General features: G+C 40.7%; 1 protein-coding gene across 1 annotated transcript in view; it reads left to right on the top strand.

Annotated features, from left to right (window-relative positions):
- LOC149149887 (uncharacterized) overlaps window positions 1–14185 on the top strand; it is an 82195-nt gene extending 68010 nt beyond the window's left edge. The window contains exon 6 of the mRNA XM_089439001.1: window positions 13805–14185. Coding sequence (XP_089295127.1) covers window positions 13805–13882 — 78 coding nt within the window. The 3' untranslated portion in view covers window positions 13883–14185. The remainder of the gene's footprint in view (window positions 1–13804) is intronic.
- Window positions 14186–14654: the final 469 nt, after the last annotated feature.

Here is a 14654-nt window from a genome sequence, read left to right as displayed (position 1 = left end):
CTCGTTTTCTGAGATCTCCAAAGGGAAGGGGGCCAAGAATTACTCAGTCTTCTCATTGTTCACATTCCCTTCTGATGTGTACAGAGACCGAAAGTGGGTGAAGGCTTCCTCTTTTATTTCAGAAAATTTGGTGATCAGAGGCTTACCTTCTAGAGTGATTTCCCTCACCCTGTTTCAAACTCCCTTGCTTTGGTATCTTTGTGAAAGAACGGAGTATTCTGATCCTCAACCTTTAACCCAATGTTGCACGACTCCTACTCGTATAAGACTCATCGACTCGTATAAGATTCGGGAACAACCCTTATAAGACTCGTATAAGACTCGTCAAAATACAAAAAAACTTAAAATATGATAAATTTTAAGCACAAAATAGAAACTAATGACAATTCCAATCCTTATAAGTTATAAAAACCACAATATATGCAATAATTCATAACATCATCTCATATCTATAAAAGTACAACATAACATATTCAATTTTTGTAAGCAAAACATTTAGATACTGAATAAGAAAATGACTCATGATTCCATAATTAAAATAAAAAATGTCAGCAAGTTCAAAATTCAAATACATATGTCATAAATGATAAATGATTGTCTCATAACAATCTTGAGTCTCATCACTCATGGACGACCACGCCTACAATTAGCCCTCGTGGAGCTAGTGGTAACATCGGAAGGCTGAAGCAACAATGAGGCATGTGTATTTGGAGTCTCCATTTGAGATGGCAAACTAGAGAGATCCTCAGTCTCTTCATCAAGCCAACTCAAATTAGGGGCTTCCTCATCCACAACCCAATTAGACACTAAATCAATAGTATCCAATGAAATTGGATTTGTATCCTTTGGTTGCATTTGTTTTGTGAGCATTTGAAGGTTGTAGTAGATGAAAACCAACTTCTCCAACCTCTCATACTCCAACATTTTTCTCTTTTTGCTATGGATGTGCTTAAACACTGACCAATTGCGCTCACAAGAAGAATGTTAATTTTAGGCAACAATGGTATGTTCTATGCTTTAGAGCAATTTTACTTCAATTTCTTTATTAGCCCAGTATCAATATTCAGATTAGCAATCACATCAACATGATAATAAAATGCAGATAGAACATAAACACAAATAGTAGAAGATAAGCCAAGACAAAAGGACATAAGATGTGGCACCAGCCAGGGACAAACCCCAATGTGGGGAAACCCTTGATCAAATCTTCTTTTAGTCTTCAATAGTTCAGCAGAGAGAGATAGTACAATTTACAAATTTGATAATTTATAACAACAGCAAAAGAGCCCTAACCAGAAAAGTCAATGCTAGTCAACATGGTAGATTTGACCCTCAGCAAATCAGTCAACTTCAGCCTCCAAACAACAAGATAAAACAACCCTCAAAATAGTCAAATTCAGCCCAGTCAAAGTTTGGTCAAACAACCCACCTGTGATCAGCCCTAGCTGTAGTCAACACTAGTCAACAATCAAGAAATTCGGTCTCTTGAAATTTCGGCCTCCTGAAATTTCGCTCTCCTGAAATTTTGAACGTGTGGAGAGAGAGAGGCCCAGAAATCCATACCCAATCAATGAGTGAGAGAGAGAAGTGTGAAGATGAGTGTGTCCAAATGAGGCTAAGTCACCTTCTATATATATGCAACGTTGAGGATGAATAGACGTGATTGTTGGGCTTCTGAGCCTACATAAGTTCGTTGGCCGACCTTGACAATTTGACCATAATCAAAATAAATTCATAACTTCATTTGTACATGTCAGAATCGGATGATCTTTAGATCAATCCTACACCTCTCAGAGAGAGAAATCCAAGAAAAATATCAGATGTCATAAATAAGATGACCCATGTGGGGTTTGGCCCTAGTTGCCAATTTTAACAAAGAAGCACTATAGGGTTGACTCAGAACTCTGATGGTGAATTCTTGTAATTGTGGTGCCTCAGTGCCACAATCTATCCAACAATGAGCTGTAAAAAATAACAACAAAGATTATCAGTTTGCAATGCCAAACATATAAAGCACTTACAAGGCATTTTCTTGTCCTTAAGATGTTGGCTTGAGCTGAATCCAAACATGCCAGATGCTTCGTTGTACATATCCTGTTGTATGTTGATTTTGTCCTGAATATCTTGATCAAGTAACATCTTCTCAATGCATATCATGACACCTCTCATCACCTCGAGATCTCTTTGAATGCTAGACCCCTCATTATAGAATAGGCTCAGATTGAGATATGCTCCTGCTGCATGCAATGGTGAATGTAGTTGCCTGTCCCACCTGGAATCAATAATTTGCCATATAGGGAGATATTTAGATTCATTTCCCTTATAGAAAGTCTTGATGGCCTCTTTGGCCCTGTCCATGCCCTCATAAATATATCCCATTGCAGGTTTCTCTCCATCCATCAATCTCAAGACTTTCACAAGGGGCTCAGTGAAGTTGACAATCTCAGTGACTTTGTCCCACAAACTATCACCAAAGACAGATGCTTTCACAGACAATGCTTCTGGTTTTGTGCTATCTTTCCAAAATACCCATTGTTGGCTACAAAACATTCTTCTCAAAGCTTGGTACTCATACAAAAGGCTTTGGAGGGAAAGAAAGTTTGTAGCAAACCGTGTGACAGTTGGGCGACTAAGCTCACCCTGTGTGAATTCCCTCATAAGGTTCAACACCCAAGCATGATTATAAATATACTTGGTAATTTGCTTGCATTCTTGCACAACATCTTGCACCCACTCCAACTTCCCAATGTCCTCTAGCATCAAGTCTATGCAATGGGCAGTGCATGGAGTCCAAAAAATGGTGGGATATTTGGCACAAAGAAACCTTCTAGCTGCCGCATAATTTGCTGCATTGTTCGTGATTAGTTAGACAACATTTGTAACCCAACTTCCTCCACCACATCAGCCAACAATGAAAAAATCAAATGTGCATCTTTCACATTTGCAGATGCATCAATGGATTTTAGGAACATGGTTCCTTTAGGGCAAGCTACAACAAAATTTATTATTGTTCTACCTCTCTGATATGGCCACCCATCAGACATAATTGTACAACCTGTAAATTTCCATGAGCTTTTAATGCTTTCCAATTGTTCCTTGACACACTCAAGCTCCTCATCTAGATCTTTCCCCCTAAGTGCATTATAAGATGGGGCTTGGTGTCTAGGGCCAACACTTCCAATGGCATCCACCATGCGTTGATAAAAATAAGACTTTGCATAGTTGAATGAACGACTGTTATGGTACCAAAACCTCCTCACTACCATATTTGCCTCTTTCCACTTCTTTTCATTAAAACTATCCAAGGTTGGTTGAGATCCTAGAGTTGTATGAGGACTGAAGAAAGAAGAGGTTATACTCCTGTTTGCCACAACACTTGAAGAGGAGTTACCAATACCTGGACTTTGAAACTGTGTTTCACTCTGAGATGAAGATCTACCTATCCCAACAATCTCATCCTTCCTTGCTCTTTTAGAACTTTCTTCTTTAATGGATTCCAAAGCAGTTGCCATTTCAGTAGTGACTTCATCAGGGCAACTTTGACAACATCCCACACCATTCCTAGGAATTCTGGCTAGGTGGTATTTCAGCCTGTTTATGCGTGTATGCATTGTGGTATTGCAATAATTGCACTTGATATGGTGGTCATTATTGGCAATGATTCATTGACCATGTGCCGATGTCGGATCACGAGACTTTCTAAAACCCTTTGGTGGCATGGTGACAAAATCTGGAAGAAAAAAAAAAATTTAAATTTTTTTTTGGTTTTGATTTTTTTTTTTTTTTTAATTTGCAATTTTTTTGCGGCCCCAAACATAAAAAAAATTAAAAAAAATTGCAAACATAAAAAAAAGAAAAAAAGAAAAAACAAAATTGAATACAAAAAAATTACAAACAAGGTTCATGAAGCCTACCTAAAGCTGAGTCTGATCTGATGAAGCCTCCTTTAGCCTCCTCCAAGAGCTCCTTCACTATGCAATGGAGTCGCTCAACACTCATACAAATTAGCCAAACACTCGAATGACAAGTGAATGCCAAATGGAAGGGAGAGAGGTGCTTATAAAACATTTTCTTCTCTCCAATTTCCCTTTCCCTCCACCTCATTTCCAAAAACGAAAAAAAAGAAAAAAATCCGAAGATTTTGTGCTTTTTGAGGCTCGACGGGTCTGATACGGGTCGTATAGTGTACCCGCGGGTCCTATACGGGTACACGGGTTCTATGATAAACCCGCCGAGTCCGTGTCTTGTTAGTTTTTGGTAGCATCAGATGTGCTCTAGCCATGAAAATTTGTGGAGAGGTTAAGGCACATGAGTTCTAAAAAGAACCCAAAAACCGTTTGGTGAAATTCTACCCAGATTGTATTTTATTAAAATAATTAATATTTTTAATGGGGTCCCTAAGTCTAAACTTAGGAAAATTAAAATATTAATGGGTATTAATCAAAATATGGGTGAGAATGTTCTAGAAAGCATATCAAGTCAAGTTTTTAATTTTAGCCGTTGATTGGAGACTTAATCTCGACCGTTGAAGTCTCAACGAGAAAAGTTTAAGGAGGCTGCTTGGGGTTCATTTAGAAATACACATCGAGAGAACAAATTGATCTAGAGTTTGAAATTTCTAGGGCTAGGAAGCTGAGAAATTCGAATTCAGTGATCACTCTGCAGCAGAGGGGCAGGGATAGTTCGGGAATATTGGGCAGAGAGGTGGAGAGCCACTAGTGGAGGCAACGCAACACCTAGAGGGATTGACGCTAGGCCAACCCGGGTCCACGTAGGCCTAACGCTGAACCAGGGAGAGCCAACGCAGAGGAGAAGCTGCCCTCGCGCAGAAATCTGGAACTGCTGGGAGAGGTTGACGCAGAAGCTCCAGGAGGCAGAGTTGACGCAGAAGCTCCAAGAGGCAGAGTTGATGCAGAAGCTCCAGGACGCAGAGCTGATGCAGACTCTGTAAGGCTTACGTAGGGGCTACGCAGGGTCAGTGCAGAGATAGCTGGGGTTAACCAGTTTTGTTGCCAGATCAACCGAAAATTTCTGGGTAAAATGAGGTAATCTCACTCAGTTTTTCGCCATTATATTTTTCTCTGTAACTGGATTGCCGAGAGAGCATCCAACATTGTATTCAGAACTACTACTTAATAATAAAACCCTAAGAGATGCTGCACTGGTTTTCCTGCATTGGGTTTTTCTGGGGACTATGGTGTCCAAAAATAACGGTATCCTATGTATCTTGTTCTTTGCTCAGTTTCTTGTTTCATGTAATCAAATTAAATTGGTGTAGGGTGCAGAAGTAATTTACTTCAGTATTTTTCAGAAAATAACTTGATAATGTATATTAAAATCAAGTAGGAGAGGTAAATTCAGTTTTGCTGCAGTAGGGGTTCCTTGAGTATAGGAATTTTCACAGGTCTTAACCACGGGTTCTATGCGGGTGACCTAGCATGGTATTGAACCCGTGATGATCCGCGGGTACTCGCGGGTCCTATGCGGTTCATGCTTCACTGCTTTAACCATATGCAACCTTTAACCATATGCTTCTAGATTTGAGCCTCCATAACTCCTCCTTCCTATTCTCCCGGAAGATTTGGGTGTTGAGACTCTTCTCCCTTTCGATATGCCAATCCTGCACCATGTTGTCCTCCATTATGCTAATATGATGCTCTAGTTCTTTGATCAATTCTTCTTTTCTCTTTTTAGGCGGGTACACTCCTCTTTTGCCCATTTTTTGAAAGCTTGCTTCACTGACTTTATTTTGGATTCCCATACAAAGGTCGAAGATCCTACATGATCTGCTCGCCATGCTTGTGTAGTCAACTCACCAACCCCTTCCTTTGACAACCAACCTAGATTAAATCGAAAGGGAATAGGCCCTAAATCCTCCTTTTTCTCCAGAACCAACGAGATTGGTCGATGGTCAGACTCTCCCGAGGCCAGGATGGAGGAGTAGGGATCTAGCCTATGAAGGATCCATGAGTTATGAATAAGGAAACGATCTAATCTTGCAGCGATACGACCAGCTCCAACTCTTCTATTTGACCAAGTGAACTTTCCTTTCTTAGGCTTAACATCAACCATATCCCACTCTGTGATGATATCCTCCATGTTCTCCCTAAACGGGTTTCGAACTATGTTCTTACCCTTGCGCTCAGAAGAAAGTAATGTGGTCTTGAAGTCTCCGCCCACAATGCCATTTTGGTTCCAATTATTGTTTTTATGGGACACGAGTTTGTCCCAGAAGTCTAGCTTCTCCACATATGTAGAGGGGGCATAGACGTTTATTAATTTGAGCCTCTCATTTGATGCCTTCTTTTATAGTTCCACCATTATCCAATTTGGGGTTTTGACGCTGGTGACCAGAGTGAATTGTCCATTGCGCCAAAAAATACCCAAACCACCTGAGGCTCCCCTTGAACTTTGTCCTACACCTTCACTATCCTTCCAAAAGATTTTGGATGCCTTCATTAGTTCATCTTTTTCCTATTTCGTTTCCTGCAGAAGGAAGATTGTTGATTTTTCTTGCTTGATTAGATCCCTTACTGAAAGGGCTTTAGAGGGACCTCCCAAACCCCTTATATTCCAAGAGATTAACTTCATCGGTTGGGGGGCGAAAGGGATTTGGGGCCACCCTCCGATGTTCCCGCTGCGCCTTTGAACCTGGAGGATTTTAGTAGATCTGAGATTTGCAGTTGATTTCCCAGTTCTTTGTTTTGTTCGGCTTTAGACTCCCTGATCTCCTTCTTTGAATATTGTCCCTTATTCTTAACATTGCTCCTAGTTTCTTGACTTTTGACTTTCTCATTGCCTCCTTGCGCCTGTGACATGTTCCTGGTTATTTTTTTCCTTGGGCCTTCCTAGGGTTCTCGCGTTTCCTTTGCAGGGGACAATGATTGTGCTAACTGGCAAATAACAGGACGCCCCCTCCGCATTCGGAATGCTTTGACGTAGTTGGGGTTGATTCATAGTTGGATTTATCTCCTTATTAATCTCATTTATTTCTCCATCTTCAAGAGGAATCAAGATCATTTGTAGTATTCTCCTTTGCATTCTTTGTTTAGTTAGGAGGCTTCTGGAGACTGTAAAGCCCCAAATGGGTTTGCAGAGGAGGATGGTGTACTAGTGTTCTGCGCTGTCTTCTTATTGTTTGCTTGACCTTTTTTGTTTCCTCCTTTTTTCCGAGTTTTCCATTGTTAAAATTGATTTCCTTCAGGAGATTTGCTTTGAGACTTTTTGTAGTCTCTAGCAAAATGCCCATACTCATGACAAACCCTGCATTTGAAGGGAAGTTGCTCATAGTCTAGAATTTGACAGTGCTTCCACCCTCCCATCGTGAGAAAGATTTCTTCAGGAAACCCTTTCCCCAGATCAACTTCAACACAGATCTTGGCACAAGCGAACTGTCCTCCTTTTGGTTCGGCTCTATCAATATATTTTCCAACACCATTGCCAATGGCTTGGAGACAATTGTCGATTTGTAGCTCCAGCAAGACAACAAAAGGCGAGGAAGCTTGACCCACACATGCATAACATTGGGGATATCCTCAGCCGGATTGAAGTCCAGGGACCATCTGTTGAGATACATTCCCCTGTTTCCAAAGAAATAGGGAACATTTCTGAAATCTACCTCTTTGTCCTCCTTGAGCTTGAAATAGAAGGCAAAGAATCCATTCCCAACAACAAAAACACTCGAGCTACCCTTCATTTTGTCTTTCCAATTCTTCTCTGTCCAGGATCCCATTGATTTGGGGGAAGGCCACATACCTGTTAACTTCCCTACTAGAGCATGATCTGAGTATGCCAATGTTGAACAGGAGAAAATTGGAGGCATCACCACTGAAGGGATTTCCTCCATACGCTTGATGAACTTCGACGGGTTTTCCTTGGACCGTTGCTTTGTCGGGAGGGAGGTAATCAGTGCCTGGAAGGCTTCTGTATCGTCGATCGGAGGGGGAGGAGACCCCTCCGGGCTGGCCATTGCGGGCAAGCGAGCTAGAGTTGCAGTCAGCTAGGGTTTCAGAGAGCCAACGGGATAACGGAAATACAAAATATAGATCATTACAAATCTTGTTCAAACTATGATCTTCGTAAGGTGTTCACATGCATCATTTAACCAACATTTTTTTTGAAAGATTATTTTTCCTTCTGCAATGCCTGAAGTCCTTTTCATAACTTGAGAATGAAATGATTCTGCATTTTCCGAGTTAGTTTTTAAAATTGGCAACTAGGGCCAAACTCCATGTGAGTCATCTTATTTATGGCAGCTGATATTTTTCTTGGATCCCTGTCATCGAGAGGTGTAGGATTGATCTAAAGATCATCTGATTCCGATAAGTATTCATGGAGTTATGAATTTATTTGTGTTATAAGACAATTCGTCAAGGTCGGCCAGCAACCAAATAACCCACACATGTGCTCAACGTTTTAGTATAAAAGGAGATGACTTGAGAGTCATTTCACACACACTTCTCTCTTGATTTCTCTCCACTTGTCTTGGGTTTTAGTGTGAGAGAAATCTAGGAGGAAGTAGCCCTAAGACGCAAGAGGAAAGGAGGCTTAACAATCAACCCTAGCCGCAGTCCTAGCCCTAGCTTCTACGCATAACCTAGCCGCAGTCAAGAAGAAGAAATATGCTGCCCTAATCTAGAGGATGCAGTCATGAAGAGAAGCCCTAACGTTATCAAGAAGGAGCCCTAACCTATACGCTGGTCTCTACACAGTCAAGAAGGAGGCCTATAGCCCTATATGCTGGTCCCTACAAAGACACAGTCAAGGAGGATAATAGCATGCCCTAGCTGCAGCATTAGGAGGCTGCCCTAGACAGCGTGGAAGGGCTGTATGGACAACATATCTCTGAGGTAAGTTTAAGGGCTAAACGCAGTTAGTTTAAGGCCTGTTTCAGGGTGAAGGAGGGCTGAGTTCCCTTGCTGGAAGAGCCGCAGTCATAGGACTGATTTGAGGGCACTTTGGAGGAGTGCAGATCCATGGAAGGGCAGCTGCAACCCTACACAGTCTTGCTGTAGGGTGCCGCAGTAATTACAGGCAGGCCGAGGTTGTTAAAGAGGGCTAGACTGCCCAGAACCACAGCAAGAAGGGTCAGCCTCCTAACAAAGGGCAACCACACTCCTTAACAGCAGAATTGAAGGCTGGATATGGGACTGTAATGATGCCCTAACCAGGCCTACGTGGCAGCATAGGAGTGGACCTTGAACAGTGAGCTGTAGCATGCAGCCGATGGTATTTTGGCGATGAGGATGCTAATGGATGAGGGTCCTAGGACATGGTACAACAATGTTCAATGGGACAGCACAATGATGGGACAGCAATGACATTGTACAGCAGTGCTAGTAAATGGGATAGCTGGGCTATATGGTGCTGCTAAGACACATGGGACAGCAGCAAGGTATGGCAAAGCTATTGGGACAGCAGCAAGGTAAGCAAGCTGTGATGGGACAGCAAGCAAACATGGAATGGCCATGTCACTAACAGTGGGACAGCAGTATGCCACATAGGACAGCAGTGGCTATCATGGTGCAACAATGGCACATGGCACAGCAGTGCAGCATAAGGTCCAGCATTGTGATGATGGGTGCAGCGTGGTGCAGCACGGTGAGGTGCAACATGATGACGAGATGCAGCACAATGATAGGTGAAGGAGTCACCTTGGAGAATCAGTTGAAGCAGCATGTCTTCAACTGATCTCATGTATCATTTTCTTAGAGATGATCTATGCTTTTATCTAGATAAGTCAAAGTGTTGACTTCTGTTGTAAATGTACTCTCTCTCTCTTTCTCTCTCGCTCTGCTGAACTATTGAAGAACATATAAGAAGAATTGTTCAAGGGTTTCCCCACATTGGGGTTTGTCCCTGGCTAGCACCACATCTTGTGTCCTCTTGTCTTGGCTTGTCTTATGCGATTTATGTTTATGTTCTATCTGCAGTTTACTTTAATGCTGATGTGATTGCTAATCTGGAAAAGATATTGAGCTAACTGTGAAAATTGAAATAAATTGCTCTAAGCATAGAACATACCTAAAATTAACAATTCTGTTGTCTGATGTCAAGAATGATATGAAGTTTTATGGATCTCTGTTGGTGTATTTGAGATTGCATTGACATGTTGGCCACTCTTGTGATTCCCATCTTAATTTGACTCTTTCCTTCTGACAGTACCCTTCTTAATATAAAGATTTTACCATATTTATTTGTATGGATCCACTCTAGGTCGGCTAAACTACTTTCATCTTCTGCTGCTGTCTCATCTGTATTCCAAATCTGGGAGATGAACACCAGCAGAGTGGGAGATGAGGAGGGGTTCCAAGCTGAGATTTTCAAACATGGGAGAGTAGCACTTCTAGATTACATAACTGATTTTTTTTAACCGTGTTTGCTCGGGATTCTCACAGTCGTGGTGCCACTACACTATTCACACAATCCACAAATTAAGTGCCAGCTCTGTTCCAAATAATTACTGAACTAATTTTTTTTTTTGACAAGAACTAATAGATTTATATTAGTAAAATCTGTGTCAAATGTATGCAGCAAAGATACAAGGAAGGACTGCTTCAGAGGATCTCAACAGAAATGGACAACAAAACAAAAAATCCCTCTCACATCAAAACGATAAAAGGGAGAGATCCAACTCCAAACCTTCCAAAACTGATCTTATCAGCTTTCTGATTTCAAGAGCAGATTCTTACAAATTGCTTACCCAAAATAATACAGAAGCAAAACATGATTAAGGTTTGAGCAATATTAAGCCCCCACTAAATCCAGGGGAGTCTAGAGTTTGCTGGGAATTAGTTTCTCTTTGCTTTTTTTTTCTACTCTTGGTAGTGGAGGGGTGGAACATGAACTTTTCATTAGAATCTTTTCAAAGGAAGGAGAGGTGGGGTCTTATCGCCCACCTCCACTTTCTTCTTTTCAGCTTCTGATTTCTCCTTTTTTGATTCTGGGACCTGAACTTGTGAAGTTTTTGGAAATATCCTGAAGAGGGCTGCATCCTCTTTAAGAGTAGCTATGTTCTGTATTTGCACTTGATCTGCTGGTGGCTGGTCAGAATTGAGTTCTAGATGAAGATCCATAATGGAGCTATGAATTGTTCTTTTGAATGTCTTTTGTGACAATATCGACTTGTTTTTCCTCCTGAGTTTGCTCACAAAATGTCAGACTTCATTACGAGCACCATTGGGGTAAAATAGGGTTGTCCTCTTCCCTCTTTGCTGAGGATGTGGTCCTCTTCCTCCATGTTGAAGGATTGTAGAGACAACTGGATGTGTTATCTAGTTTTTGTGGTTCTTCCTTAGCTGATGGTCAACCTTGGAAAAACCAAGGTTATGATCTTTAATGGGTCAAAACCCACCCTTTCTAAGTACCATTTTTATTTAAGGGGTGTGGAAGTCAAGGGCACAATTGTTTACACTTACCTTGGTGGTCGTTTTCATGGCCTAGATTTGGTTGAAGGAAATCCCTCAGGTATTCAATCAACAAAGGCTATGAGTCCCTTGTCCTTCTTGAGTGCCAATGTTTTTGGAATCACATTTAGGACATTTAGTCCAAGATGGATGTCGTGGGTAGCCTTATCAGATCCATGGTTCTCTATGGTTCAGAGGTCTACAGACCTAGTTCATTGGAGTCGGATTGGACCATGATAGAGAGAGTTTAAACTCTCATGCTTCGCTGTATCATTAGATGCAAGAGGATGGTTCCCTTGGTCATTATTTAGATAGGGTTTGTGGCACCCCCCTTGAAGATTGAAACCATATATGGCCTGGTTTCCTTATTTCATTGGGCTCGAGATTTTGCAGACTTCCCAATTGGTAGTGATCCCTATCCTTATCTTAGCTATTGTTCCTTGGAGGCCATATCCACTACTAGTACCTCTGATTGAACTCATTATTGGTTTGTGGAGGCTTCCTCTCCACTTGAGTGAGTTGGCGTTGATTGATCTGTTGCCTCCATTTAGATATTCTCTGGACGCTCCTCGTCGACTCTGGTTAAATAGGCATGAATAGAAGAGGATCATCATAGAGGACATCATTAGATAGTATATTTGAGTTACTTGGGTCAACCCATCGGTTGGGCTAAGTAGAGTACTTTTTGAAGCCAAGAGAAGGCCTTATTATCTGCCCCCCATACACACTTCAGCATTGGATGCATACTCTTTGGATCCCCCTTGAGCAGTTTTGGGTATTGTCATCATATTTGTGTTGAAATTGACCATCATATCACTGAAGGACATGGGACTTGCCACCTATTTTCATGAGATTGAGATGAAGGTTGCTCCATCTACGACAAGCTTAGAGGATGATTTTTCCATCTTTTTAGAGAAACTTGGAAATCTCTATCTACTTGCTTCTGCTTCTCAGACTAGAGATGCCTGGCACTATACATGAGGGAGGCCTTTGGACTTGAATTTTGTTCACTTTGCCCACCTTTAGCCTAGATTTGGTTTTGTCTATCTGATTACAGCATTCATTCTGGTGCTTCTAGTAGACAAGGTACCAAGAGAGGCATACAGCAACATTTCATCAGCCATCAGATCTATGAGACCCAGGGATGCCTTCTGTGCTTGAACTTAGATCTCGGGACAACTCATACCACACCAGTAGTCAAGATACGTCCCCCAGATCTCTGCTGTGGGTTGCAGCACCTTGGTAACGAGACATATCTGAGACCAAATCTTCCCCGTCTTCCGGTGCATTTGACCAGGCATTTATCAATTGTTTCTTCCCTAGGGCCTTGGATGGTTGGAGAGATTCCATTAGGGGAGGTTGATCGCCCTGTAGGAAAGCCACCCTCTTTGGTAGCGTTGTTTCTCTTTGGTTCTCTGTCGAACCTGCACATACTTGTACTATTGATTTTTTTCTCCGCTCCATGCTATGAGGTTGAGACTTTAGTTCCTTATAGCAGAGGCTAGTTTTCTTATATCATGTTTTTCCTAGAAGTGGCTTTTGCACTCCTACTTCATATCTCACATTATTGTACCTGGCAGTCCTGTTGACCAATTTATTGTCAGTTGTTAAACATTAACTAAATTATCTCATCTCATCTTATCTTATTTTTTGTATCCATGAAACTAGCCCACGTGTTCCTTGTACCATGGCATACATGCTTATTAGTGAGCCGATGACATAATTCTATGTGCTGGAAGAGTTTTTATTTTATGAAGAAGCTGGCTGAGAGGAAAGGATTTCTGCTAGGTTATGATGTTGATAAAATGTTAAACCATCGATAAGATAGTGTTTAAACAAATAGGAGGCTCCAATACTTGGTTAGGTTTTGGCACACTATATCCTTGTAGGTCACATTGAGGATTATTTTTCGTCTAATATTCAGGTTGGTTTGATCCATCAACAAGGCAAAGTCTCTAGGTAGGTTGACCAAGGAGAAAAGTTAGAACTAGTCAACAGTGTTAAGAGCAATGAAAAATAATGGGCATTATCAAAATGCGCTCATTTTCTACTTTCATCTTGGATTCCCTAAAGCATCTGAAATATATTTCTGAAACTTGTATCCAATTCAAATACTGTATCTGTTTCATCATTTCATATAACTTGTGTTCAAGCACAATTTGGAGGAATCAGAGTCTTGGTGTTTCCCAAAATTCTAAACCTAGTGTCAATTTTTAACCAGGGAATGTTCTGTCAATGAAGTTCACTCTGGAGTTCTTAACATTGGTCGGGTGGAATTTTTCTTATAAACAATTTCAGATATCCTTCTTTCTATAATTTTGATTATAAATAATGTCAGATATCCCTAGTTTGTCTCAGTAAATACTAAATAGCTTCTGATCAACCCTTCCGTGTTGCAGCTACTGGAGACAATTGAGCATTGCATGCGAGTAATGGAACAAGTAAAGGCTTTTGGTACTACTTGCATGGCAGTATGAGAGAACTGCACACAATGGATCATGCCATTTGGGATCTGTTGTGATTGCTTCAAAGTCGGAATGATTTCAATACTAATACAAATTCTAATACATGGATTTGTACCTCTTTTGTTCTCTTAGAAGTAAGCTTACCTTGGTAAAGAGATTCATTTGAAATGTTCTCATTTGTTGGAATTAGTACATGGTTGAATTGTTACATATGTTCTAGAGAGTAAATTTGTTAGTCTTCAAGCCAGCGAATTGAGTTACATCATTACACCTAATTTTTGTGTTCGAAAAATTAAAAAGCTTTTGATTATTGTTGCTGCTTTTTGTCCTGCAGTCAATCTACTTGCTTCAAGGTCCTTGAATATTGATTTTAATCATTGTCATATACAGGCTATAAAATGCAAAAGGTGGTATTTGTTAAATCTTCACGACAATCAATTGTAGTGTGTTTGTTCTAATTTGATTACGGAGCTTCTCGAGGACCATTAATTTTATTCATATTAGGCCATCTTCATGAAATATGCTGTTTAATTGAAATGATATGTTTGGATGCTTTTAAAATATGTAGTGTTGAATTATTAACCTCAACATCAAAAGATCAAGTATTTCAATGTCATGTTTACTACTAGTTGAATAAAATTAAGCACTCCAAATAGGAGCATTGTTTCATTTTGTCATCGTAGTCACGTGAAGATTTTATAGAGTGAAGCTTTAATCGTTCCATATACTATCAAATCATAGCTGCATTACGCATGCTGTAAACACAATCAAGAGTTACGACCTC

This window comes from Pinus tabuliformis, chromosome 9 (genome assembly GCF_031772625.1).
Source record: "Pinus tabuliformis cultivar Carrire ecotype Pingquan chromosome 9, CPIR1, whole genome shotgun sequence".
In the NCBI taxonomy this organism is placed as follows: Eukaryota; Viridiplantae; Streptophyta; class Pinopsida; order Pinales; family Pinaceae; genus Pinus; species Pinus tabuliformis.
The sequence above is the reverse complement of the archived record's forward strand: the minus strand, read 5'-3'. Positions and strand labels throughout refer to the sequence as shown.